General features: G+C 43.0%; 1 protein-coding gene across 2 annotated transcripts in view; it reads left to right on the top strand.

Annotated features, from left to right (window-relative positions):
- The first annotated feature begins 953 nt into the window (after positions 1-953).
- MAPRE2 (microtubule associated protein RP/EB family member 2) overlaps positions 954-24,364 on the top strand; it is a 92,013-nt gene continuing 68,602 nt past the window's right edge. The window contains exon 1 of one of the 2 annotated variants that reach the window (XM_085537409.1): positions 954-1,082. In XM_085537409.1, the coding sequence (XP_085393535.1) occupies positions 969-1,082 (114 nt within the window). In that variant the 5' untranslated portion in view covers positions 954-968. Of the gene's footprint in view, positions 1,291-24,364 lie in introns of both variants that reach the window. The other variant, XM_015855514.3, reaches the window with a different exon arrangement.

Below are 24,364 nucleotides of genomic sequence, written 5' to 3'. Positions count from 1 at the left end.
CAGAGCAAGTGTTGTGAAGGAATAACTAACAAGCAACTAGTTTTAGGGATGTGACAAATGTTCATTCTTTCTTTAAACAGTTTTGGTTTGGGTGCTGCTATATCAGGATCATTGGTGGAACGTGGTAAACAACTTACACAAAGCTAACCCGTTTAATTTCACCAACCCCTAACAAACAACAAACCAGGAAATCCTGACTCTGAATGGGAGGTTTTCAGAGTTTTGGCTACTTTGTGCTATCTGAGAGTATTTGTATTTGGGACACTTTTCCCCTTTGGTGTGTGAGACGTGGGAGTTCCCATGAGCACGCTAGGTCTCTGAGCCCTGTTTAATATCATCCCATCCGTGTGTGGGGCAGTGATGGCAGCATGACACTGTCACTGCTTTTCTACTGAGACCATCTGATGGCCGTAAGTCTGGTTCAAGCCCCTGCCCACACCCTGCAGAACAGGGGGCTCTGGTCCTCTGGGCCTTGGCTTACGCTCAAGCAGCAGGAGGGCCTGGAGTGCCTTGGGCTCCCCATACCCATTGCTGGGCTGTCCTTTCCCTTGGTTCAGAGGGAGAGCAGGTCTGCTTGGGATCCGTGCATCCCCAAGGGTATACGATCCCACAACTCACACAGCAGAGATCCCAAATACACCGTGGTATAATCTGGGACCCACACAGAGCTGCCCAGGAGGGAGCCGCATCCTCCTGGAGCAGACATGCTGCTTTCCCCTGTCAAGAACAAGGGGCTGCAGAAAATCCAGCCTATTTATGTCGCAGCTTTTGAGCTTCCCCCGTCCCCTCCCACACCGTATTTTTAGTGTTTTTCTTCACCCAAGACTGTCCCGACTTCACTCCCAGCGGGAACCATCAGGTCGCACTAACAGGGAAGGAGCGATCCGCGCCGTTTCCTTTCCTCCAAGCCGCGGTTTACGGTTCCCACCGTAATACACACATATAGGCAGAGCATCCCACACGGCCGCATGACAGAGCTGGAAAACACAAACACGGGGCTCCACGTGGGCAGGGCTGGAACAACAGCCCATCTGCGGCTCGGGACTGAGGCGGGGCCCGGGCTGCCGCGTGTGGGAGAGCAGGTGGGGAATCAAACACGGCGTGAGTACGTGGGCACCGGGAGGACGGCAGCAACGAACCGAACCGAACCGAACCGCGGGGAGCAGCGCCCGAGCGGATCACGCGGCGCCTCCCGAGCGGGGCGGAGCGCGGCGGGGCGGGCGGACAAAGCAGCGCTGACAGCGGGCGGGCGGGAGAAAGGAAAAGCGGCGTCGGAGCGGAGCCCAGCAGGTGAGCACAGCATCGACCGAGAGACGGGCCGAGTCGTGCCACGTTGGCACCGGGGGAGGCCGAGCGGGGTGGGGGCGGCTTTGTCCCGGGATAACGGGACCGCTCGGCTCCGCGCTGGGGAGCGCAGGGAGCGCGGCGGGGGATGCGGGCGGGGTTCGTCGTCACCGTCGGCCCGAAAGTACTTAATGGAGGGGAGCGAGCTGGGCAAACATCAGTGCATCACTCGGTTAAACAGCGCCTGCCTGTAACAGCCCGCTGTGGTCTGTTACGGTCCTTTCTGTACTTTCCTGGCTTCCCAGAGGGATCTTAGCTTTCTCTCTGCCCCCATAATGGGTAGCGCATGGAATGTTAGTGATGGTGTAAGCTTTTGACTTCCAATAGTGAGAGACCTGCTGCGAGGAAGGAGGTGGAAACTTCCTAAAAAGAAATATCGCAGCAATTTTCTCCGTGCTTTGCAAGATTAACACCAACAGAGATATCATCTCCTGAGCGGAGCGGCAGAACAGCGCGGTGCTCTGTTTGAAATATGGTGTAAGAGTTGCATGATGCACTCGCTCTTCTAAAATATATTGTCTTTAAAGGTACAATGAGCTGCTCTAAAAACTTGTGCAGCAGCACTGCTGCAGGACGAATCTCTCAGTTAAGGTTCTGATTGCTTCAGTGAAGTGCTCAGTATTTGGAGGAAACATCCCAAGGGCATCCTGAGGTATTTCTCATTCTGCAGCTGTACATGCTGTCACATCAGGATGACCAGCTCACAGTCCAAGCACTCTCCAAGTCCCTGGTGTATGTGTGCTTTGTGCTGCCCTAGCAGGGAGAGCTGGCTGACCGTCCTCCATTTAAATACAACCTTGGGCTTCAGAAGTGACAAACAATTGATGAATCTGACTTGTCCTGAGGGCAAGTGAGGGTTTCTCCCAAGTCAAGTGTATGGGACCCCATATATTCTTCAGTGTTACAAGGAGGGAAGAATCAGCTTGGTAGGACAGCAGCAGATGGGGCAGTTTGCATCCGATAAGCTTGATGCCTGTTTCTGAGATACCTACACCCTTTGGATATGTTTCAAAGACAGAAAAAGTCTGGGTATTTTTCAATGGCATCACTGCATGGGATGTGATGTGCTGGGCTGGCGCGTGCTGGCCAACTTCCCAAGGAACTTCTGGTGTGTCCTTGTGAGGTTTAGTAATTTGGAGTGTTTTATGCTTATTTGAAGTTTTTGGCAATTGGCCCCTTACCACATGCCTGTTCCTCAAGGTTAAACTTTGCTGTAGTGTCTGCTTCCCCAAGGAAAACAGAGGTGCCCATGCTGTAGCTTTTGCTCCTCAGACCCTATCCACAAGGGCAGCAGGAACAGGGGATGTAGAAGGACACCAGGAGGCTGAGAGAACTGGGCTCGTTCTTAGAAAAAGCTCTGGGAAGACCTCATTGAAGCCTTCCAGTACTTGAATGGATCTTATATACAAGAGGAGGGTCGATTTTCACATGGACAGAGAGTGGCAAGACAAGGGGAGTGGTTCTAAACTAAAAGGGAGGGGAGTTAGATTAGATATTAGGAGGAAATTCTTTACTCAGAGGGTGATAGCACTGGCACAGCTGCCCAGAGAAGTTGTGGTGCCCCATCCTTGCAGGCACTCAAGGCCAGGTTGGTTGGATGGGGCCCTGTGAAGCTGAGCTGCTGGATGGTAACACTGCCCATGGCGCGGGGTTGGAGATTTTGAGGTCCCTTTCAACCCAACATGCTATGTTAAGGACACAGAGGATTTATTCCTGGTTCTCTAAGGCGTATTGGAAACAACCACAGTGTCAAATCTGTCTGGCATTAGGGGAGCTTGGGTAGATATTTCAGCTCTTTGAATTTGATACGTATTGCCTTGTCCCAGTTAACTTCAGTAGTCTGATGTTCTGTATCTAGATCCTCTCAGTGACAGTAAGAATCTCAAATCATGTTCCTTTTTCTTTCAGCTCTTACAAGCTCAAGTATTCTAAGCTATTTAGCATTGTCTCTTCTGGCTAGTGTAAAACTTTGCTCAGATATTTTGGCATTATTTTTTGACCATTCCTCCAAATGCTAGTGAAATATTTGGAGGAGCAGTTACTTAAAGCACAAACAGTGCCCCACACATACATACACCCAAATGGGTAATTGCAAGAATTCATCCTCAGTAAACTCTGGGGGGAAGGGGAAATTGCAGTAAATTTTGCTAAAACACATCCCAAAAATGTAGCTCTGAATAGCCATTATCCTGGCCTTCTTTCTTTCGCAACACTGAAAGTTTTTAATACGGTTAAGTGTTTTGAAAACAAGCTTAATCCCAGAAGAGGGAGAAGCTTCAGACTAACACAATTAGGTGAGTGGAATTTTTCCCTCAGGCGCCTCTGGAGAGTGATACAATATCGTGTCAAAAACTGTAAGCTGTGGCTCACAGAGCTGGGCTGGGCCAGTGTTTGTGTGAGGCATGGGAAGGGAAAATGCAGATGGTGCAGAAAGTGCCAGTGGTGAGCGTGTCAGTAGCACTGCTCTGAGTCACTGGTGGCCCTGAGTCCATTCACTGCATGATGACACACATATTAGTGTTGACTGAGGCTTCAATGAGATCCTGAATCTCTCAGCACCTTTATATATATTATTTTATATATGCATAGTGTACTTGTATACAAATGTCAGTGTTTTTGCTTAGCAAACCACTAAGTTCAGGATAGCTCCAACTGCCCACATGAATTCCTTGCAGCTTCAGTAGGGCTGCATTTCTCACTGCTGAAAAGATGACTTGATCTGTGCAATCAGTGCACAGCTTTTGTGTCACTGCCACGAGGTACCTCTGCACCATTCCTGCTGTCACACAGAATCACAGAATTATCAAGGTTGGAAAAGACCTAGAAGATTATCTAGTCCAACCATTACCAATACTTCCCAGCTAAATCATATTAATCAACACAACATCCAAATGTTTCTTGAATACTCCTATGGTCGGTGACTCCACCACCTCCCTGGGCAGTGCATTCCAATGCCTGACTACCCTTTCCGAGAAGTAATACTTCCTAATGTTCAGCCTGAATCTCCCCTGGCGCAGCTTAAAACCATTCCCTCTAGTCAGGCTCTGGGAACACTGTGAACTCTAAGGGGAGAGAGGGAAACTGGGATGCTTGGCCGCCTTGATAGGGGAGGTGGAGAAAACCTCAAACAGGATATCTTCTTACAAAGGGATTGAAAAGGCTTCATGGATGGTAAGGAAAAGCACCGACTAATCTGCATCTGGGGAGGCCAAGTGAGGGAAAGGGGCATGGAAGCAGGGTAAAGAATGAGGAAAGTAGAAGGCAGAACTTGAACTGCAGGTAAGAAATACAGAAAACAACAAGAGTGGTCCAGGAAAGCAGCCAGGATAAGCATATATCATTTAAGCTGGAGATGCAGCTGGATCTTGGAGCTGTTTCACATTGCATTTGTCATCAATGGGCTGAACCACACTCCCAGCACACACTTGTGGGACAGGCAGGATTAAGGGCAGTTCTGGGAGCACTGCCAGCATCAGCAGCCTGGCTGCAGGGCTGCCCTGGGCTATTTTTATCTTGGCTATGTCCAGAAAGAGTTTTTAAAACAGTCTGAAGAAAGCCTGCCCTGCTGTCTGACAGTCCCCGTAGCAAGAGCAGGGCTTTAGGTGGGGCAAGTGTGCTCAGATTTGATCAGCCACTGAAGAGAACAACTAAAAAGCGGATGATGTTCCAGGCTGGTCAGGTAAAGACAGATGATGGAGAAGGGGTGATGAAGATGATGATCCTAGCTGAGCACCTCCTCAGGCCCAGAATCTTCTCTGAGTCTTGTGCTGAAAATTTTCATTTTCCCCCAGCTTTATTCCATTGAGCCTTGAATGACCCCATTTTAAATATGTCCTGTTTGAAGCTTAGGAATAGTTCTAATGCTTTAAAGGAGCCTAATCATTAACCAAATCCCCTCTGAAAATGGCTGACTGTAACTTTTCCACCTTGTAGGAAGAAGTCAAAAGTATTTACTCAGACACTTTCAGATATTCAGTACTTAAAAGAATTTGAGTAAATTTTCATCAAGGGATAAAGTTAATAAGGTCCTAAAGCTAAGTAACCCACCATTCACATGAATAGAAAGCTTTCAGGTTGATCTAATTATCAATGCCTAACAAAAAGTAAAAATAACAAGTTGCTAGAAAGTATGAATCCTAGATTTGACAGGTGGGAAGGGAAGGAAGATGTAAGATGCAGGTTTATTAGAGGTAATCTTCAGACAGTGAAATTGTTCTAATCTAGTTAATCTTTTTGTACATTTGATAGACTTGTTAAAGTTGGCAGAGAAGAAGCTGCCTCTGATTTCATCACAGACATTGGTTGTGCAATTTCTGATGAGAAATAGACAAGTATCTTCTCAGGCTACTCCTTTTTGAGGAATTTTATTCGAATATGCTTTGATCTCGTAACCATTTTATGTCCCATTAACATTAGGCTGAATATAGATTAGTGATAGTCTCATCAGACAGTTTTATCAAAGGAAAACAATATGTTTAGTTTGGCTTTGTCATATTCAGACTGAATAGAAATGCTATGAATAAACTTGTTCTTGAATTTTCATTGCAATGTGGCGCTTGGAACTAACCTTGGATCTCATGACTCATCTCTTCTGGGAATGCAGCATCCCTTGTAGAGCTCAAGAATCCAAATTCAAGAACATTTGCAAGCCAGAGGAAAAGACCCAGGCTAAGAGGCAAAATAGAAGCGATAAGAGAATGCTTTTCTTGATTCCATGGTTTGAAAAGACTTCCAAGATCACCTAGTCCAACTATCAACCCATCCCCACAGTGCCCTCTAACCATGTCTCTCAGTGCCACATCCACATGGTTCTTGAACACCTCCCTTGGGAGGTTGTTCCAATACCTCACCACTATTTCTGAGAGTAAATTTTTCCTAATATCCAACCTGAACTTCCCCTGCTTTGACTTAAAGCCATTAGCTCTCATGGGATCTCTTTTCTACCTAGGAGAAGAGGCTGAACCCCACTTCGCTACAGCCTCCTTTCAGGTTGTTGCAGAGAGCAATAAAGACTCCCTGGGCCTTCTCTTCTCCAAACTGAACAGTCTTATTTCCCACAGCCACTTCAGCCTTTCACAGCTTCACTGCCTTTCTCTGGACATGCTCCAGCACCTCGGTGTATTTCTTGTAGCAAGAATCCTATCTGATTTCCATCAGGTAGTTTTTCAGTTTTTCAGTTTTTCATCAGAGTTTTTCAGGCCTGACAGTGCTAAATACATTATCTTGCAGGATATGCAAGTACATACACAAATGCAAGTATTGTTTGGCAGTATTTAGGTCTTTTGGATTTTGATGGACAGATAAATACATTTCCAAACACCTACAAATATTAATTGTTATAGCTTCTAACATTAGAAACAGCTCATTGGCAGATAGCATCTGTTTGATATCAAAAGAAGCATATACATTCAAGGAAAACAGGTGACTAATGTTTGTAATTAAACTAGTCAAAGAGGCAGTGGGTAACTCATACTTCTTCAGGACAGCTGTTTCAACTCTCAGCTACTGTGCTGTACCAGCTCTGACATAAACGTAGCATGCAATGTATGTGAGTTAAACCTTAAAGCTGTTAGTTGATTATCACAAACTTGCTTTATCTTCTCATGAATTAAGTTCTCAGCCATTAATAGTTGCAATAACTTTTTATAGGCACTTCCCTTCCACTTCTTTCAACTCCATTAATCCCTTAACAGCCTCATGTGCTTTGGTGTCAATCATCATCATGAGAAATGCTTGCAAACAAGATGGGAAGTTAGAGATACAGGAGAGTACACGCTGACAGCTGTTTGTGAAGATCTTTGTGCCTCCTTAGCAAGCCACGGGAAACTTATTAGGAGTATACATTCCGTAGGGAGCAAAGGTTACAACATGCAGTTGGAAACAGTCTGGGGAATGTGAGAGGAAAGCTGCATTTGCTGAAGTTCTGAACAGCAGCTCTTAGTTACCATCTCTTGGAAATGTTTTGAAGTATTGATTAAATAACTCCAGATTCAAACAAACAAACAAACAAACAAAAATGGTCTGAGCTTTCAGCTCTTTCTGCATTTAATACTCTTTTTTTTTGTGCCTGGGAGGAGCCCTGCTTTCATTCAGTGCTGCCTTTTCATGCATTGCACTCTTTTCTCACACAGTCCCTCCTGAGTATGTTTTTACATTCTTTATCTATTTCTCTTCCTCCTAACTGCATCCTGACTGCACCACTTCCTCCTATCAGCATTTCTGTCAGCTTGCTTTTTCTCCTCCCCATCTCTGACTTTGTTGGGGCAATGGGCAACCTCCTCTTTTCATCTCTAGTTTGCGCACTACTGCTGTTGGGTGCTACTTACAACTTGCTCCAATGCACATTTTGGGGAGCACTTGTAATTACTCTTGCTCTGAAAAGCATGTGTGTTTTTAAGTCTTGCCTTTGTGCAGTAGTTGCTGGTAAAAGCCAGATGGCATCAATGGAGGTGGATATTGCCGAGGTGAGCTCCCATTAAGTGCTGACCCACTGGACAGCTACTTGCTTGTTTGCATTCATCTCTTCCAGTTTGGGCTGCTAAAATATGATCCGGTCAACTGAGCTTTAGCAGTTTCTCATGGCTGTAACAGCAACAAGTATGAGTGCTTGTACAGCTGCAGAATGCTTTGTTTGCCTTTAGAAAATTAATGAAGTAGTTCTAGCAGGCAGTGCAGGTGTGCTCTTGTAGTTGGAAGAGGCATTGCCAATACTCAGTAAATCACATTATTATTATTTTTTTTCATATGCAAGGTTTATTAGAAGCCAACCTGAAGCACAAATTATTTCTCTCTTGGTTTTAGTTGCTAGCTGCTACAGCTCAGGCCATATTGCTTTACCATTTCATGTTTTAGTGTTAGAGAATAGTTACTACCAGCCAAAACAGCAGTACTTGTAAAAATTAAAGCCTCTCTGTTATCTCAGCATCCACCTAACAGAAGGTCCTAGCCTTGAGCCTAGTCCTAACCCTGGAGAACACTGCAGAATGTTTGTATTCCTGTATGGTATGACATGAGATTACGTTCTTTCATCTACAGAAAAAGACATAGGAATCTGTCCTTTAATTATAAAGTTTAAAGCAAAAGATGCTTTCTCTTGTTGAAGAGGTTTGGAAGCGATGAAAAGTAAAAGCTGTAGCTTATTAAGAGAATCTTTAGATTGTTTTTTTTTTTCCTCCATCTGACACTTTGTGAGGACTGGAAGAGGAACACAGGCAATATTAAGCTTATATTTTAATGTTATAGCAAAAGTTCCATATGGATACATGTATTTTAATGGCCAATTAGCATTTTCTGACAGAAGTGGACTGGTTTTATGAGAAGGAATGCATGTTTTTTTAATATTTGTTAAAGTTAAGACTTGGCCCAAACAATGAAATCTTGATCTGCATCCCTGGAGTTATTCAAGGCCAGGCTGGATGGAGCACTGAGCAGTCCAATCTGGTGAGAGGCAGCCCTGCCCATGGCAGGGGTTGAGACTGGATGAGCTTTAAGTTCCTTTCCACCCTAAACCATTCTGTGATGATGATTCAGGAAAATACCTCTCCATATCAAGATGGGGCAATCGCTTCAACTTAAATACAGGAAATGTTGGGCATAATAGCCATTACTCGCAGAGATCTTGTTAACAAGAACATAATCTCCTAATCACTCCCTTGACGGCAAACTCAGATAATAGAAGCATAGTTGGGCTCCTGCCAAGCAACTCAAGAACTCCAATTTCACACCCAATCTCCTGCAGGAGTGCCAGGATAACCTCAATTATTCACGGAACAAGAGCCTAACCACTGTGAATTTGTAGTTCCTTATACCTACAGTTTTAAGAAGAAAAAAAGATGAATTGGAGTGCTCAAAATAAGAAACAGGAATATATACCTCTTGATCTGTTCATGCTACATACCAAAGCCATATATAACCACTAAGGCTGTAACATTCTAGTGCATCTCTTCACTCTCTTGAATTAAACTCTGAGGAAAGTTTTGTTGTTTTCTATAAAAATTAGAATAATAAAATAATTGGATCATAGAATCACAAGGTTGGAGAGGACTTACAAGATCAAGTAGTCCAACTGTCCTCCCATCACCATTACTACCCACTAAGCCACTAAACTATATCTCATAGCTCCTCATCCAGACGCCTCTTGAACACTGCCAGGGATGGCAACACCACACCTCCCTGGGCAGCCATTCCAGTGCCTGACCACTCTCTGAGAGAAAAGGTTTTTCCTTATGTCTAATCTAAATCTTAGAGTACTTGGAAGACAAAGGAACAGAATCCAGTTTTTAGGTGTTGTGATCCCAGTGCATCCAAAGCATGTATATGTTTTGATGAGATTTGCAAAGGTTTTTCATCTTGCACCACCTTCACGATATCAGAGATGAAGACAGGAGCCTTACATTGGTGGTGGAGGCTCTTGGTATGTTATGGAGGTGTAAGCAGAGATTGCTGCAACTTCATAGATATGTTTGGTTTAGAATTTGATGCACCTCCAACACAAATTAATACTAAAGGTTTCACTCACTTTGCTACAGCAGTGCTTCTAAAAGGCAAGCAACCAAGCGAGCTCCCCCACTTAACTTTTGTAGACCATATGGCAGAAAATGCAAATATTAGGACAATGTTAATTTTGTTTATCTACATTTTACCATTATCTTGTAAAGCTGTCAACTGGCTATCTACTTTTTTTTTCTTTCCCCACTAGTAAACAGAGCACACAAGAAGTTGACAACACAATCATCTTGCTTCAAACTTTATTACAGGCTGAGTTTCTGGGTGGGATGAAGGGTGGAGCCAGACATTTAGCTACACCCATGGTGAGGTTTATAAGAAGAAGGTTCCGAGGGGAGCTCTTTTCTCCTATTTACCAGTCTCTGGCAACTGTCAGTTTTATTTAGCAGGTTTGTTTGTTTATTTGTTGTTTTATTCAACTGTTAATATGTCAAGGCCTCATAAAGACTCACGTAGTGGGGATGGTCCTGCAAATACATCTTTGAAACAGCGAAGTAAGGTAAGTCACAGAGTCTGCTTTACTAGCTTAGTTCCTTTTTGTGCATGATACCTCTGAGGCAGAGACCTGAGTACTACTGTAATTTCAAAGGCCTGTATTTTATGTGCCGTGTGTAATTGGAGTTTTGTTCTACATAGTTTTGCATTCCTGTAGTGCTAAGTCAAGTGGGAGAAAACAACCCTAAATGTCCCCAAATTTTGTGGACTTTGGGGAGGTTAGTATTTGCTATAGGGTGATCTGGTCTTTAAGAATGATGGCTTTGAGGACTAATTTGTGTCACCTGTCTGCAACATTGAGGTTATTGTGGTTTTTGTTGTAGTGCTGCTATTTGTTAGCCACCCCAACATTAACTTCTCAAATGTACAAATAAAGGATATGCTATGCTTAATTGCATAATTACTGTGGCTTAGTCAGAACTCTTTGATACACCCAGGAATCCTGTCATAATTCTGGTTTGAATTTTATCACAGTTTCCTTTTATACACCTGCACGTAAATGCTTAGAAACTATCCTGTTCGGCAGAGGTCTCTTGAGTTACTATGAATGTCCTGAATTGACAATATGTGCTATGAAGGCTTGTTGCTGTTCAACATAGGCTCTTTTGTTGGTACAGTGCTTGTCTAGATGCATCTTTATTTGTTTATAAGATGCCTGGGTGCAAACATTTGTAATCATCTACTGAAGTACTCAGAAGGGATCACAGCAACATAGAGAGGGTGCAGCTGGGACATATCAAGGTAATGGTCAGCATAAAAATACCTCTCTTGCACTGGTTTCCTAGCTCTGAGCTTATGGTTGGTAAACTGTAGTTGTAAGGAGCTAGCAAGAAGGGATTGAACCTTGGAAAGGCTTTCTTTTGGAGCTCCCATCAGTCCTTTGGCAAAATGGAAGACAGCCTGGACTTCTTAAAAAACAGAATAAGCAACCAGAGACATTTATCTGAAAAGTTAACTTTTTCCTCCAATCAATTCACTTGTAGCCATCCAGATTTTTTTTTGCAACCTTTCAATTTAGAAGGAACGATGCTGGATTTTATTTTGTTTTCAGTCATTCCTCCCCAAACATGGGAAGTATTGGAGAATCTCTAGTCTACAAGTTTCTCTGCCAAGTGCTGAATTTTACCACCAAGTGCCACAAAAGTAGCCAAAGTCTTGGTTTGCACAGAGCTGCTGCTGTTGATGGGTTCTCTTTTTTTGTTGTTTTGTTGGATTTTTGTTTGTTTGTTTCCCCAAGCTGTAAGCAAAACTGTGAAGACTCTATCTGGCAAGAAAAGCTGACTGACAGCCCCTTGGGCAAAGTGGTATGATGCAAGTTAGAGATGCTGTCAGAGCATTTTGACTGTGTGTGCTTAGTAGACATGAGAAAATAAATGCACCCTGAGTTTGAGGAGATGCGTTTTCCACCATGATAATGCTGTGGTTTTGCTTTGGAGCTGGTAATGTCAATACTGAACTTGCAGGGTGCTTGAGCCACGTGGGTACTTCCACTTCTTACAATGTGTTTTTACTGATATGTGACAAGACTTGTTGTGGTGGGAGGATGCTTGTTAAACAGCAGAGCAGCATCCTGCAGAGGAGTCCCTTGGCCTTATCCAATGCCATTCTTACAGTATCTTGACATGCTGTGGTTGGATTCTTCATAGATATTTTTAAGTGCATTGCATTTGTTTTTTGCAAGCCAGTATATTAACAACCTGTTCAAAAATACTTGCTGTTACTTTCTGTTTTGTTAACACAGTGAATGGGAGGGGAAAAAGAGAGGAAAATAGAATCATCAAATAGAATCATTAAAGTTGAAAAAGATGTCTAAGACCATCCAGTTCAACTGTCAGCCCATCCCCACCATGCCCAATAACCTTGAACACCCCAGGGATGGTGACTTCACCAGCTCCCTGGGCAGCCTGTTCCAATGCCACACCACTCTTTCCGAGAAGTATTTTTCCAAATATCCAGCCTGACACTTTCAATACCAGCAGAGAATTGTAGATATTTCTGCTCTTGGATTCTTTTGGATGGATTTTCTGAGTCAGAGAGAAAGTCTGAGCTTTTTCAAGTGAGTAACGGAGAGTTATTTGGGATATCAATACAATGCTTAACACGTGTCTGTGAATTTGGTCATCTCTCTAAGGTGGGATTAAACTGTCTTGTCTTCTTGTGACTTGAAGAGTGATACTCTTGGAATAAAGTACTTAGCCCATGTATTTATGATACTGACACGTTCAGTACTCATTCAACATGAATGAATAAGGGACACTGATTCTCTTATCACAGATTACCTTCTGTATTTGACCAACTTTAGGTAATTTTAATAGACTATTTTCAAGTAGCCAAACTGCAGACCTAAGGATGCCTCTAAAGATCTTCCTCTCCTGATTTTTTTATTTTTGGAGCCATGTTAATGCAGTATTAAATGCAGAAGGTCTACAGAGATGATTTCTTGATAGTAAACTGTGTGATTAAGAGGCAGAAGGACCATGAAAATCTTTCAGTAACTTATTTTATTTGGTGTGGTGTGTGAATCCTAGAATCATTTGAGTTGAAAGGGGCCCTTAAAGGTCACCTCGTCCAGCTCCCCTGCAATGAAGAACGGCACTGGCAGCTGGATGACTCCAGATTGGTATTTTCTTAGTCCTGACATATTTAAGTAGTTTTGCTATCAGAAGTTTCAAGCATAAAACTTTATTGTATCTTGATAGTTGCTAAAATTAATTTCTCCTCTGGGTCTCCCTTCTTGGTCCATATGTGGCTGCGGGAGAGCATTTGGAACTGAGCTGAGGTGTGACCCTGGCCCTGCTTAGCTGGGTGCCTCGATACCTTAAGAACCAGCAAATCTCCATGGATTCTCCTGATTCTCTTGGTTTGTTTACATTTTAGGAACCTGAAATCAGAGGGATTTTACAGATCCTAAAATTACTGCAGTTCTCTCAAGATAACTGGATATCCTTAGTAGTATTCTTTTCTCAGGGTGCTGTTAGGTGAAAGTGCCAGCTGACCTCTACTGAACAGGGTTAGTTCAAGTCAAACTAAGCTGCTAAGGTTAAACAAGATGCTGCCTTTTATGGATTTGAAATTTTGCTATGTTTGTCTACCTGACAATCATGCAAATGATCGACATCTCCCATTATGAGGCAGGAGCCTGAACTTCATCTTCTCTGTGCATTGTAGCAGAGGCAGTGAAAATTCTCCTTCAATAACCAACATCACAAGAGGTTTTATTTATGTCTGCATGTGAAATAGCAAGCTGAGAAAGAAATGTAACGGCCAGTCACCCAGTCAGATGTTATTGACCTGAAATAGCTTTTGTGAAGTGTGCTAAATCCTTGAAGGCCACATCGGGGAAGGGATGTGATTAGTGCTATACTTATGTTTTTAGGGTGATGCATTGTCTGCTGCACCAATAGTCATTCATTGGGATGCAGCGGCTGCAACACATGATCATGTTAGAAAACCAGATAGAGAAGTGCTATGATGGGCTTGTCAAATGACAGGGACCTTATTATGTAGCTGTGGGCCAACAAGAACTGTTTGTCTGACCGTTGGCAGTGATGCCTTTTGTCTTCCTTTGAAAGGAACGCGTAGCTACTGGTACAGTGTCTGTCCATTAAAACAATGTGGCACTGAGGAATTGTTGCCACTTTGTTCTCTGTGCATTAGTGTGAAAAATTCAGAGTATCGCCTTACTCTGCATGATGATCCTATTGAAGTTTTATTGAATTTAGTAATGCACTATAAGATAAATGTCTAGGTTATGCAGCAGCCTAAATGCATCCATTTAAATCCTGCAAGACAGTGGTGCAGGGGCTGTTATTCCTGTATGTCTCCCTCTTTGCAGTATAGACTATCTATGGGTTGGTTTTTTTTTTGTGTGTGTGTTATCTATTTGTATTTGACTTCTAAAACCTGAATCTGCAGGAAGAGGTTTACTGGGAGCAATATCTGAGATAGAACAGCATGATGTATTTCTCCCCGTCTCATAATCCCAGGCATAGAGGTTGGTCTTGGGGTGCTGTCAGTGTCTGTCAGTGTCCCACTGCAAAATTGCACTGGAGGAAAGCAGTGAAACTTCCATCATCTTGTAAATCAACAAATCTTTAGGGAAGGGCAGCAACTGGTGTTTCTGAATTGATGGGTTCTCACTCATGTCCTATTTTCTGCTGTAGAACAGTAGGAAAGAGATCACAACACCTCAGCAAGGAGAGGTTATAAGCATTTGCTCTAAGGAAAGCAGAAGTATTTCTGGGAATAAAAGTATTTGGGTTCCAAGTATAACAAAGCATCAATCCAATAAAGTTGAGACAGCTTCAGCTGTGTTATTCTTTGCATATCTTGTACGTCAAAATATATTATCATGGTCATTTTCGTATTCTGGAAGTTCAACATCAATTTATCATCAAAAAGAGCAGGCAAACTGAATCCTGGCAGTCTTCTTTAGGATACAGCAGTTTGTCTAAGCTGACACATTGCGTTGAGGGAGAGCAGAGTTACGCTGAAGTAAAGTGATGTGCTTGTGCTCTTGACAGGCAAAAGGCATTTAGCTTGTTTGGTAAGCTGCCAAACCCTGTCATTTGAGAGTGTTGTAAAGACTCCCAGCTGTCTGTATGTGAACAAAATATCTGGGTGAATTAGAATTTGTCCCACTGAACGTCTCACCAGAAATGACCTTGCCTGATCTCGTGTATTCAAGCTCAAGTGCAGCCTGCTGCAGCCTCCAGATGATGGTTGAGACCAGGACAGCACTGCTGAAAACCATGTTGAGGGAGAGGTGGATTTCCCTGTAAGATTGAGTCAGATGCATTCATATTCTTTATCATAAAGTTTGTTTTCCACACAACAGGAGTGATGAGGAACAGCTGCCAGTGTTTTGATTTTCCATCCAAGCTAAAAGATTTCACCTTCTAGGTATGAAAATTCAGCCACTGTGGAGGTTCTGTCAGCTATAAGAGAAATAGTGGGTATATAAGTGGTGAATCCATCTAAAGGATCCATTTCTCCAGTTTAGTGTTTAGTGAGTTTAGTGTTCCTCCAGACCAATACTTGTATGCAGTGCGCTGCAGGAAAAGACTTTCCAGAGCCAAAATACCATGGAAGCTCCAATTCAATCTGATATGGTAGAACAACTTGTTAATTTCCTAGTCAGTGTTTATCTAATGAGCATAAATGATGCACGTCTTCAAGTTAATGTGCCAGTCCACTTTGATCTGTGGCACTCGTCAGCAGAACAAATAAAGAAGAATAACAATTCCTGTGAGTTTTGTACTGTAGCCTCTTAGAGGAAATGCTACAGCTCACAAGTGCAGCCCAGAAACCTCTGATTTGAAATTTAAATACAAACTGCCCTTTCAAAACAAAGCGTTGCTAATTGGAAAGGCTGAAGTTTGGCACCCAGCCTTGTGAGCCCCCTCCTATGTGACTTGCTTGAACTATGTGTAATATCATAGAATAACTAAATGAGGTAACAAGCTGTCACCATTATTTGTGCTTCCTGGGTTAAATGTACCGGTCTTGCAATTTCATCTATACTAGTTACTTGTACAGTGACATTATTGTAACGCAAGTGCCTTCAATTTTCCATGCATTTTAGCTCAGCACTCACCATTGCAATGCGTGGATTAGGTACCAAACAGGGTTTCTCTGCCTTCTTCCTGAGGGGTTCAGTCCTATCAGCATGTGCAGATCATGTTACTTGTGCTGCTCACTGAGTTCAGTGACTGCTTTCATTGACAGTATTTGTGGAAGGGTAGGAAGTGATGGTGCGCCAGACTTCTGCATTGTAGATGAGGATGGAGGACTGACTCAAAACATAAGAAACTGGGGAGGATCTGTCTGTGAGCAGCTTGGAGAAGGCTTAAAACATGAGTCTCCAAGGAGTTTTGTGGCCACAGTCCTGTGAGCACAGTTTGGCACTCAGGGACACTAGCCCCATTGCATATCAATGGAAAAATGGTTCTTATGTACCTTATCTAATCAGTGGTTCACAGGGAGAATTTCACAAACTATGGCCTGCCTGCCTTCGCAGGTGTGTACATCTGCAATTTACTGCAAGCAAACCACTCCACTCACATGAGAGGAGTCCAGGAATACTTTAGCTGTTTGACCAGGGCTATGGAGAGCAAAGATTTGTTTTCAGATTGGTATCTTAAATACAAGTGCATTGTGCACTGTGTATTGTAACTATACTTCCGCATTACATATTCAGACTATTAAGGAGTGAAATAAAAAATTTAGATACAAGATTTTTTTCTGTCTCTTCCATCTCTACAGACACTGGAATCTATCTTTACGTTATTGAGTTAGACTTATCATTTTTTTGATGTTGAGGGACTTGAGGCAGAGAAAGACACCAAAGCTTTTAAAAGGACAGAGATCTGTGATGTGTCAGTCTAGCACCCCAGTTAGGGCTCTGCTTCCTTAGTGTGCTATGCAGGCCATGAGCAGCCTGCAGTTGTGGCCCTCTCATACAGAAATATAGGATGAAAGTTGAAAGAGGCCTCTGGAGGTTGTCAGGTCTGACCCCCATTGGACCTAATCCCAATAGATCAGTTTGCTCAGAGACATGTTGAGCTCTACATGTCTCAAAGAACAGACATCACAGCTTCACTGAACACAATATTCAACCACCCTCATGCTAAGAACACTTTCCCTAACATGTAATCAGGATTTGCTTTGTTGAAACTTGACTGTTGACTCTTGCACTGCCAATGCATATCTTTGAGGAGGGCCTGGCCCCATCTTCTCTATGCCCTCCCCCCAGGTAGCTGTGGGCTACAATGGGACATTGCCCCACACCCTGAGCCTTCTCTCCATCAGGCTGGGCCCTCAGCCTCATGATCCAGCCCCTATACCACCTGGGTGTAATGCGCTGGGCTCCAGCTTGTCTGCCTCTGGTTTGTGGCTGCCCAGGACTCAGGTATGCTGCTTTCGCAAGGACTGATTATAGGGGAACAATCACTACTCTAGATCTGCAAACCCAGCCCACAAAGCCCCCAGTTTTGTTTTGTTTTTCCTCTCCAGCTGGCTGGCATCCACCTGTACTGTCCAACAGGGTTGTTTTCCTCTCAGGGACTCTCCGTGCACTTGCTTTCCAGGCCATGCTCAGTTCTTTCCTGTGATGAAATAGACACAGGTAGCGAATCCTATACAGTTGTGGAGATTATTTTTACATTTTTAAGGAAGACAATGAATTCCTCATCTCAACAAAGGTTGCTGTTCTGTCAGATGGACAAGCCAGCAGCAGGGTGGTGTTTTGGAACAGGTGATTGTTAGGAGCTTTATCCCTCCTAATGGGGATACCTACGTACCTGGTTAGCACTGAATACTCTCTGATATAACATCAGCCCAGGCATTTCAACATATCATGTCATGAAGTCCTCTTGCCTAACTTCAGTTTTTGTTATTTATAAGAACTTTGGACAATACACCTCAGATCAGAACTTAGGCACAATGTTTTATTTTGTTTTACCTCTAAATGTATAACTGAATTCTTTTCCCTGGACTTTATTTTAGTGTGCTGTGATTCTAGTGTATGAAATAATGAATAAAACTCGTTAACTCCTGCCATTCTTAAACCAGGAACGTGGTATAATCTCTACCAGAAATGAAATCAAAAAGCAGATTTGGTGCACACAGAAGTGCATCAATAGCAAACTGCAGTCAGCTGTTCAGAGTGTAAGTGTGTGATGAAGTAAAGTTTTAACATAAAATGTGTCTCCAATAATTGAATTAAGATAGTTTTCTCAAAAAGAAGTAGAGGAAAACCTTTTTTAGACTGAAACAGAGCTAAGTATGATGTGGCAGCTTGCTGCTAAGTACAAAGGATGACACGCTTTGTATTCTTCCTATTAAGTCTGCCACCTACTGCTTGATGCACTTGCTTGGCATTGCTTCTTGTGCCCCCCCCCCAAAAACAGTGCCTAACTTTAACCAAAATCACGCTATTTGAACACTGCTATTCTTTTTTAAATTGGGAGATGATTGATTATTGCATCTTCAGGTTCATGGGCAGGAAGGCAGAGGAGTTTACTGATGGAAGGAGGGCAGGTGGACTGCTGCAAAAAATGGGTGTTCTCTGTAACTGACTGCAGCTTTGAACCCAATGCGGTCTCTAAGACATCTGCATCTGGAAACTCCAGCTCCCAGAATGGAGGGGAGAAGACAACAGAAAGAGGAGAAGACGACTACTACTCTCTGGGGAGTAAAGTAGGGTAGAATGAGAATTCTGGAGAAAGAAAAGTATTCTGGAGCATGTTCTTTGCTACTAAGTTGTTAAACGGGATGTGTTTGGATTTACTTTATATGTAAACAAGCAAAAAAAGGCTGGTTGCATTGTAATGAGAGGGAGGGAGCTGAGTTCTAAAGGAAGTCTCTAGACTTCTTTCATGCCAGTATGTGACTTGAAATCAGAGCAGTGACTGAGAAGCAGAACCGCTGGAACTAAGCCCTATTAGAAATGGCGACAGTAAAAGAGGTGGGAAGCTCGGATGGGTGCTCGGTGGCGGCATCTCGTGTCTTCTGTAGCTGCCTTCCTTGTTGAGTGCTCTGAGCCCAAGCTGAGCATTTCTTATGGCTTTGGAGTTGTGAATGGTACTAAATTCAGCTCTGCTCATTTATTTGCTTTGAATCTGTGTCTTTGTGCAAGAATCTCACTTCGCAGGGCAAATGCATAGGATTCACTCATGAACAATGAGATGACATAGGGTTGGGCTGCTCATCAGCAGTAAATCCATCCAACTGCTAAATATATGGGTCTTTACTTGTTTTATTATTTTTATTTTTTGATGTGTTTAATTCATGTATAGATCATAAAAACTCAGGAATTCTTTCCTTCGACACAGGATGTCTTAAAATTAATATTTCAGTTCATTTTCATTAAACAGGAAAGTATATGTAAATAGTTGTATACATTATTTTCTATGTGAAAAAATGTGACTTTATCCATTTCTGAATTTTGTCACACTATTCTCTAGTCAGTAAATGCCTGCCTGGATAGCAGCCACAGTGGGTTTGCTTGAATTCCTTCAGCTGCCAAAAATAAGTTGTTTATGAAGTTGTTTTCTGTAAATGCTGAGGACATCTGAAGCAATAATAGGTGACTGTTAGCCTATATACTACAAGTTGTTTTCATGAAACATCACTTTCCCAGTCGTCACTGGGAAGAGGAAAATATCTGTGCAGTGTAGCAGAGTATCCAGTCACTGAGGCTCAGGGCAGGACATGGGGCTGTGCGGCCGCAGGGGAAACAGAGCTCCCTCAGACGAAGTCTTGAACAAATATAGTAAAATGTGAGAGAAAGCATTTGGCTTAAAGCACTTTAAAAACCCTTTTGTTTTAACTTTTCCGTGTCGATCCTTTCAGCTTACAGCTATGGCTACTCCTTCTCTTAATGTGAGTATGAGAGGTACATCTGAAAAGCATTGCGCCTTGATTTTTAGAGATCACTTTTCTTTTTTTAACCATCTTATATTTGGCTTAGTATCCTGGCTTTTGGCCTGTTTTCTCAAATCACTCTTGCTCATTCCTTGTTGGTGTTTTTTGTTTGTTTTCTCTCTTTTCTTTTTTTTTTTTCTTTTTAAGTTTTTGTAGTGTTTGAAGGGACTTTGTTGCAGAAACAAAGTTCTGAGTTGATCTGTGTGAACGGGTTCAGTAGGTGATTATGTTTGTGGATTTAGCAATAGCAACCAGAAAACAAGTTCACAGAGGGGAAAAGCATGCACTGAGAGCTTGCGAAAGCTTCCTGAGGTAAGCAGATAAGCCCTGGAAAGGAGTGGTCCTGTTGAATCAATTGACTGTCCTGAGATCCAACAAACACCCAAGAGCAATTGACTTGCGGAATCAAACTCTATAATCCAGAGATGGGTTATAAAGCAGGTATGTTTATTCCAGCGTTGCGCAGCGCCGGGTGCAAGGGGGATAGCTCCTCCAAACTTGCACACCGTAAAGAGAAAAGTGTGTTACAGATATAGGTTAAGCTAATACATAATCAATAGTCTCCTCCTCAGTTTGATTACATATTCATTACATTCCCTATGGCCCCGTTCCCCGCGACCCCATTCCCTCATTCCCCCTGACCCCATTCCCCGCGACCCTTGCCGATGTTTTGGGGTGAAATTCTTCTTCTGTTTTCTTCTTGGTGTTATCTGCTGTTATTGTTCTCCCATGTTGGCATCATCTTGCCCGGGGGGGGGTATCTAATCCTTCTTGTCAGAGGTCTCTGGACAGTTTCTTCTTATCTTTATTGCCCTCTTCTCTGGCTTTATTTTGACTAAGTGTCTGCAATTCCCCCTTTCCCTGCACTTTTAAATGTACAGTTACCCTTTGTCTTGGTTTCTGTGAAGTTCCCCTTTCCCTTTCTATAGCAAAGTGTTACCTTACCACCATTTTGAGGCTTTGCTCACTCTTCAATTCCCCCCTTTTCTTTAATCTAGCAGGCTTTTACCTGCTAGATTCTTAATGGGTCTCAAAATAGGCTCCGCTCTCTACCTTTTGTCTCAGCTCATGTCTCTTCCAAACCTCGTATTCCCTTCCAGTACCTTGGTACAGACACAAAAGACATAACAACACAAGTAAAACACACCAAGAGTAGCAAGGTGATGCAGGCTAAGAAAAGCTGTTTTAGTCATCCTAAATTTGGCAACTAGTAAGTTTATCCCATGATCCAGAGAAAACTATTCCCCAATCGGTGTTATCCCTGCCTACTCCATGTTGCAGTGCATCTTTGGATAAACAGGATATCTCCTTTTGGATTGTCCATCAAGCATCTGCAGCAGCATCCTCAATTGTTTCTAAGGTTACAGAAATTTTCATACAGTGGTACCCCCCTTTTCTTGGCAGTTCTGTGAACTCAATTTGCCGTTGTTGCCCTGGAAGGCCCTCTCCCGTGAGGCCCACTTGTGCCCTGTTCCTGGTACTGGGACTGTACTTTGTAGTGTTGGTTTGCTCAATATATTCTCTTATCTTCCCTTATAACCAATTTCCATAAAATACTAAAGGGCATAATAATGTGTCCATTTGGGCATGCACACATCTGTCAGCTTGCTCTCTTCCTTTCTAAATTATTAATTGGACTCCTGTTCTCTTTAGAATATTTTACAGGTTTTGACTTGGCTTCAGAGATTTTAAGTTTACCGTCTGGAATTGAAGCCCTCTTCAACTGCCTGTTCTGCCACCTGATCTATCATCTTATTTTCTGTTTCCTGTACAGTGTTACATTTCTGATATCTTTTACAACATATAATAACCATTGGTAGATTTAAATCAGGCTGTTTTTCTTGTGTGTGAGCAATCCTTGCTCTTTTCAGATGGTACTATGAGCGTGTGGCACATATTTAGCATCTGTCCATATGATTAAAGCTCTTGTCAAGGCAGTTATTTCAGCCTTCTGAGGGGAAGTCCCCACAGCTGGTGGTTGTGCTTCGATTACCTGGTCAGTAGCAGTTACTGCATGTCCTGCCTTACAGTCTCCTTGTCTCATAAAATTGCAGTTGCTGGTAAACCAGGCGTCTTCTGCATCTTCTAAGGGTTCGTCCTTCAGGTTCGACTGACCGGCTGGAATGTGCAGCTTCAGTTGATTCAAAGCAGTCATGTAATAGTGGTTCTCCGGGAGTTCCGCTAAGGAAAGATACTGGGTTGACAATATTAGTCACAATTATTTCTACATCACCCTGCTCTACCAGGATGGCCTGGTATTTCAGGAATCTTTGGGGTGAAAGCCAATGAACTAATGTCCCCCTTTTGCCTCCAATACAGTAAACACTGTATGAGATATTAAAACTGGTATCCTTTGGCCCAGTGTAGATTTATGGGCTTCTTGAATATTGAGCACTAGTGCAGCCACTGCCCTCAGGCACCATCCCTTACTCACTTCAAGCTGTTTGAGGTTTACCATCAGTCCGTAGCTGTGTATCCATGGTCAGCACCCTCCTGTCATTCCTGGGAACGTATGGAGTTCCTTGGCAGTTTGCAGCTCAGGGGCTTAGCAGATGGCTTCTTTCTTGGCAGTCCTTAAGGTTCAAAGTCCAGCTGTAATTTCTGAGTTATTTGTGCTTTCTGTAAACCAAGAAACTCAGCAAACTCTCAGTCTATTCTACACAGTCCTTTTGTCGCTGTGGCATCCACATGCTCCAGTAAAGTTCCACCCTAGGATGGAGGATCCCAGGTCTCAGGCTCACAAGTTGACCGGTTCTCAAAAATCATTAAGCTGTTCTCACAACCCTGGGTAACACTGTCCAGGTTAACTGAGTCTCTTCTCCCTTTATTAGGGCTTTCCTATTCAAAGGCAAATAACCTTAGGCTTCCTTTAGCCAAACCAGGCAGAAGAGACATCCTCCCTCAAATCCAGAAGGTAAACTCCACCTAGTCATTCCTTAACTTGGTTGATAAAGTGCATGGATTTTCCATCACTGAGTGTATCCATTCAACAATTCTATTACTTGTCCTCATGTCTTCTACCAAACTACCGAAAATTTAGCAAATTGGCAAAACTGGAGTTTTGTACTTGGATTCCCATTCAATTAGTAATTGAAACTCAAAAAAAATTATCTATTATTTCTTTTATCCTTCTACAGTCACATATCCTCAAAGGGCATCACTTTACCCCGAGTGGGTGAGCTCTTGCTTTTAACTTAATTTTTGGCCCTGATGCCCACACCCCTAAGTGTGTCTTATTTGAGATTGCTGTGGCTCCTGGGGGTATAACATTGTTTTTCCCAGTTTGTGTTAATAGTCAGACTTACAATTCTTAATCAGCCAATATTGTTTGACCCTTAGCTCCAGTTTTATTAAATTTCTTGCCAGGGTAACTTGACAGGTACAAGAATTCCTGTATTCCTACTTGTTTTCTTAGCTTATATTTAATTAATTCCAAAAGTAAGCCTTTTCTTGTTGGGCAGTAGCACCTACTAATGTTACAAAACCATCTATGGGTAGTAAGAAGCTCCCATATCCATCAGAAAATGAACTACTTTATCCTGCTTCTTTAGCTGCAGTTTCATCGGTGTATCTGCTAGGGTAAACTTCCCAAGTTCTCATTGTTCAGTTCTGCAATCAGAGACAATTCCTTCTCACTCAGCTTGGTCGGATTTCTCTACCAGTGTCCCACTGCAGTTTGCACACTGCTTTCATTCCAGCGGAGCAGAGCCCTCCCTGGGCTCTTCAAGCCTCCCTCCCCTTTCCTCGTGGGGGATCTCTGGGTCATATGGCCCTACTCTAGCACCACAACAGTAACAGCTGTTATTATTCTCAATTTCCTGAACATCTCTGATTCTCAATCAGGTGTTTGTTTTGTTTTCTGTTGTTGTTGTTGTTTGTTTGTTTTTTTCTTATTGTACTCCTCTCTTCAGACCTGACATCCCTGTTTTTATCTTTGCCTTCCTCAACCTGTGTCCTTCCCAAACTTTTTCGCTTTCCAAACTCTAATCATTACATTTCACCTCCTCTCCAGAGCCGTCCAGTGCTGCCCAGATTTCAGATTTCCCACATCTCTGCACATGAAGGCTATTCTCACTTCCAATGCCCTGTCCTCTCCACCTCCCCCTTTGCAGTTTACAGCAGCAGTCTCTGACCCTGGCTCCCTCTCCCACTCTGAGAGTTCTGATTGCAGGGGAACGGTGCGGGGGGGTTGTTCTCATGCCAGCACAGATAAACTCACTTTCTCTTTAACCCTTTTTCCTCTGTACACTATTCCACTATTTGTACTCTCATTTACACTTCCACGTACCCTCAACAATACTTCCGTATGACATTAACAACTACACTTTCTTATACCAGCAAAACAGTTTGTCCCATTCCCTTCAAAACCCACAAATCAAACAACACAGTTCTTCAGTTTCCATAAACACTCTTACTACCTTATAACTTTCCCTTAGCAATCCATATCGTTCAGTTATAAACCTCTCGCCACAGAGCCAGCACTGACTGACCCACCTCCCTTACACCTCTTCACAGGCAGAACACAGTATCACATAAATGGCTTGATGCTCATTCCACACAGACATCCCTCTATATGTTCATTGTCCCTGTCCTC

Source organism: Coturnix japonica, chromosome 2 (assembly GCF_054131305.1).
Source record: "Coturnix japonica strain WE chromosome 2, WE-NBRP24, whole genome shotgun sequence".
Classification (NCBI taxonomy): domain Eukaryota; kingdom Metazoa; phylum Chordata; class Aves; order Galliformes; family Phasianidae; genus Coturnix; species Coturnix japonica.
Note: the sequence above shows the minus strand (reverse complement) of the source record. Positions and strands in the feature narration are given on the sequence as shown.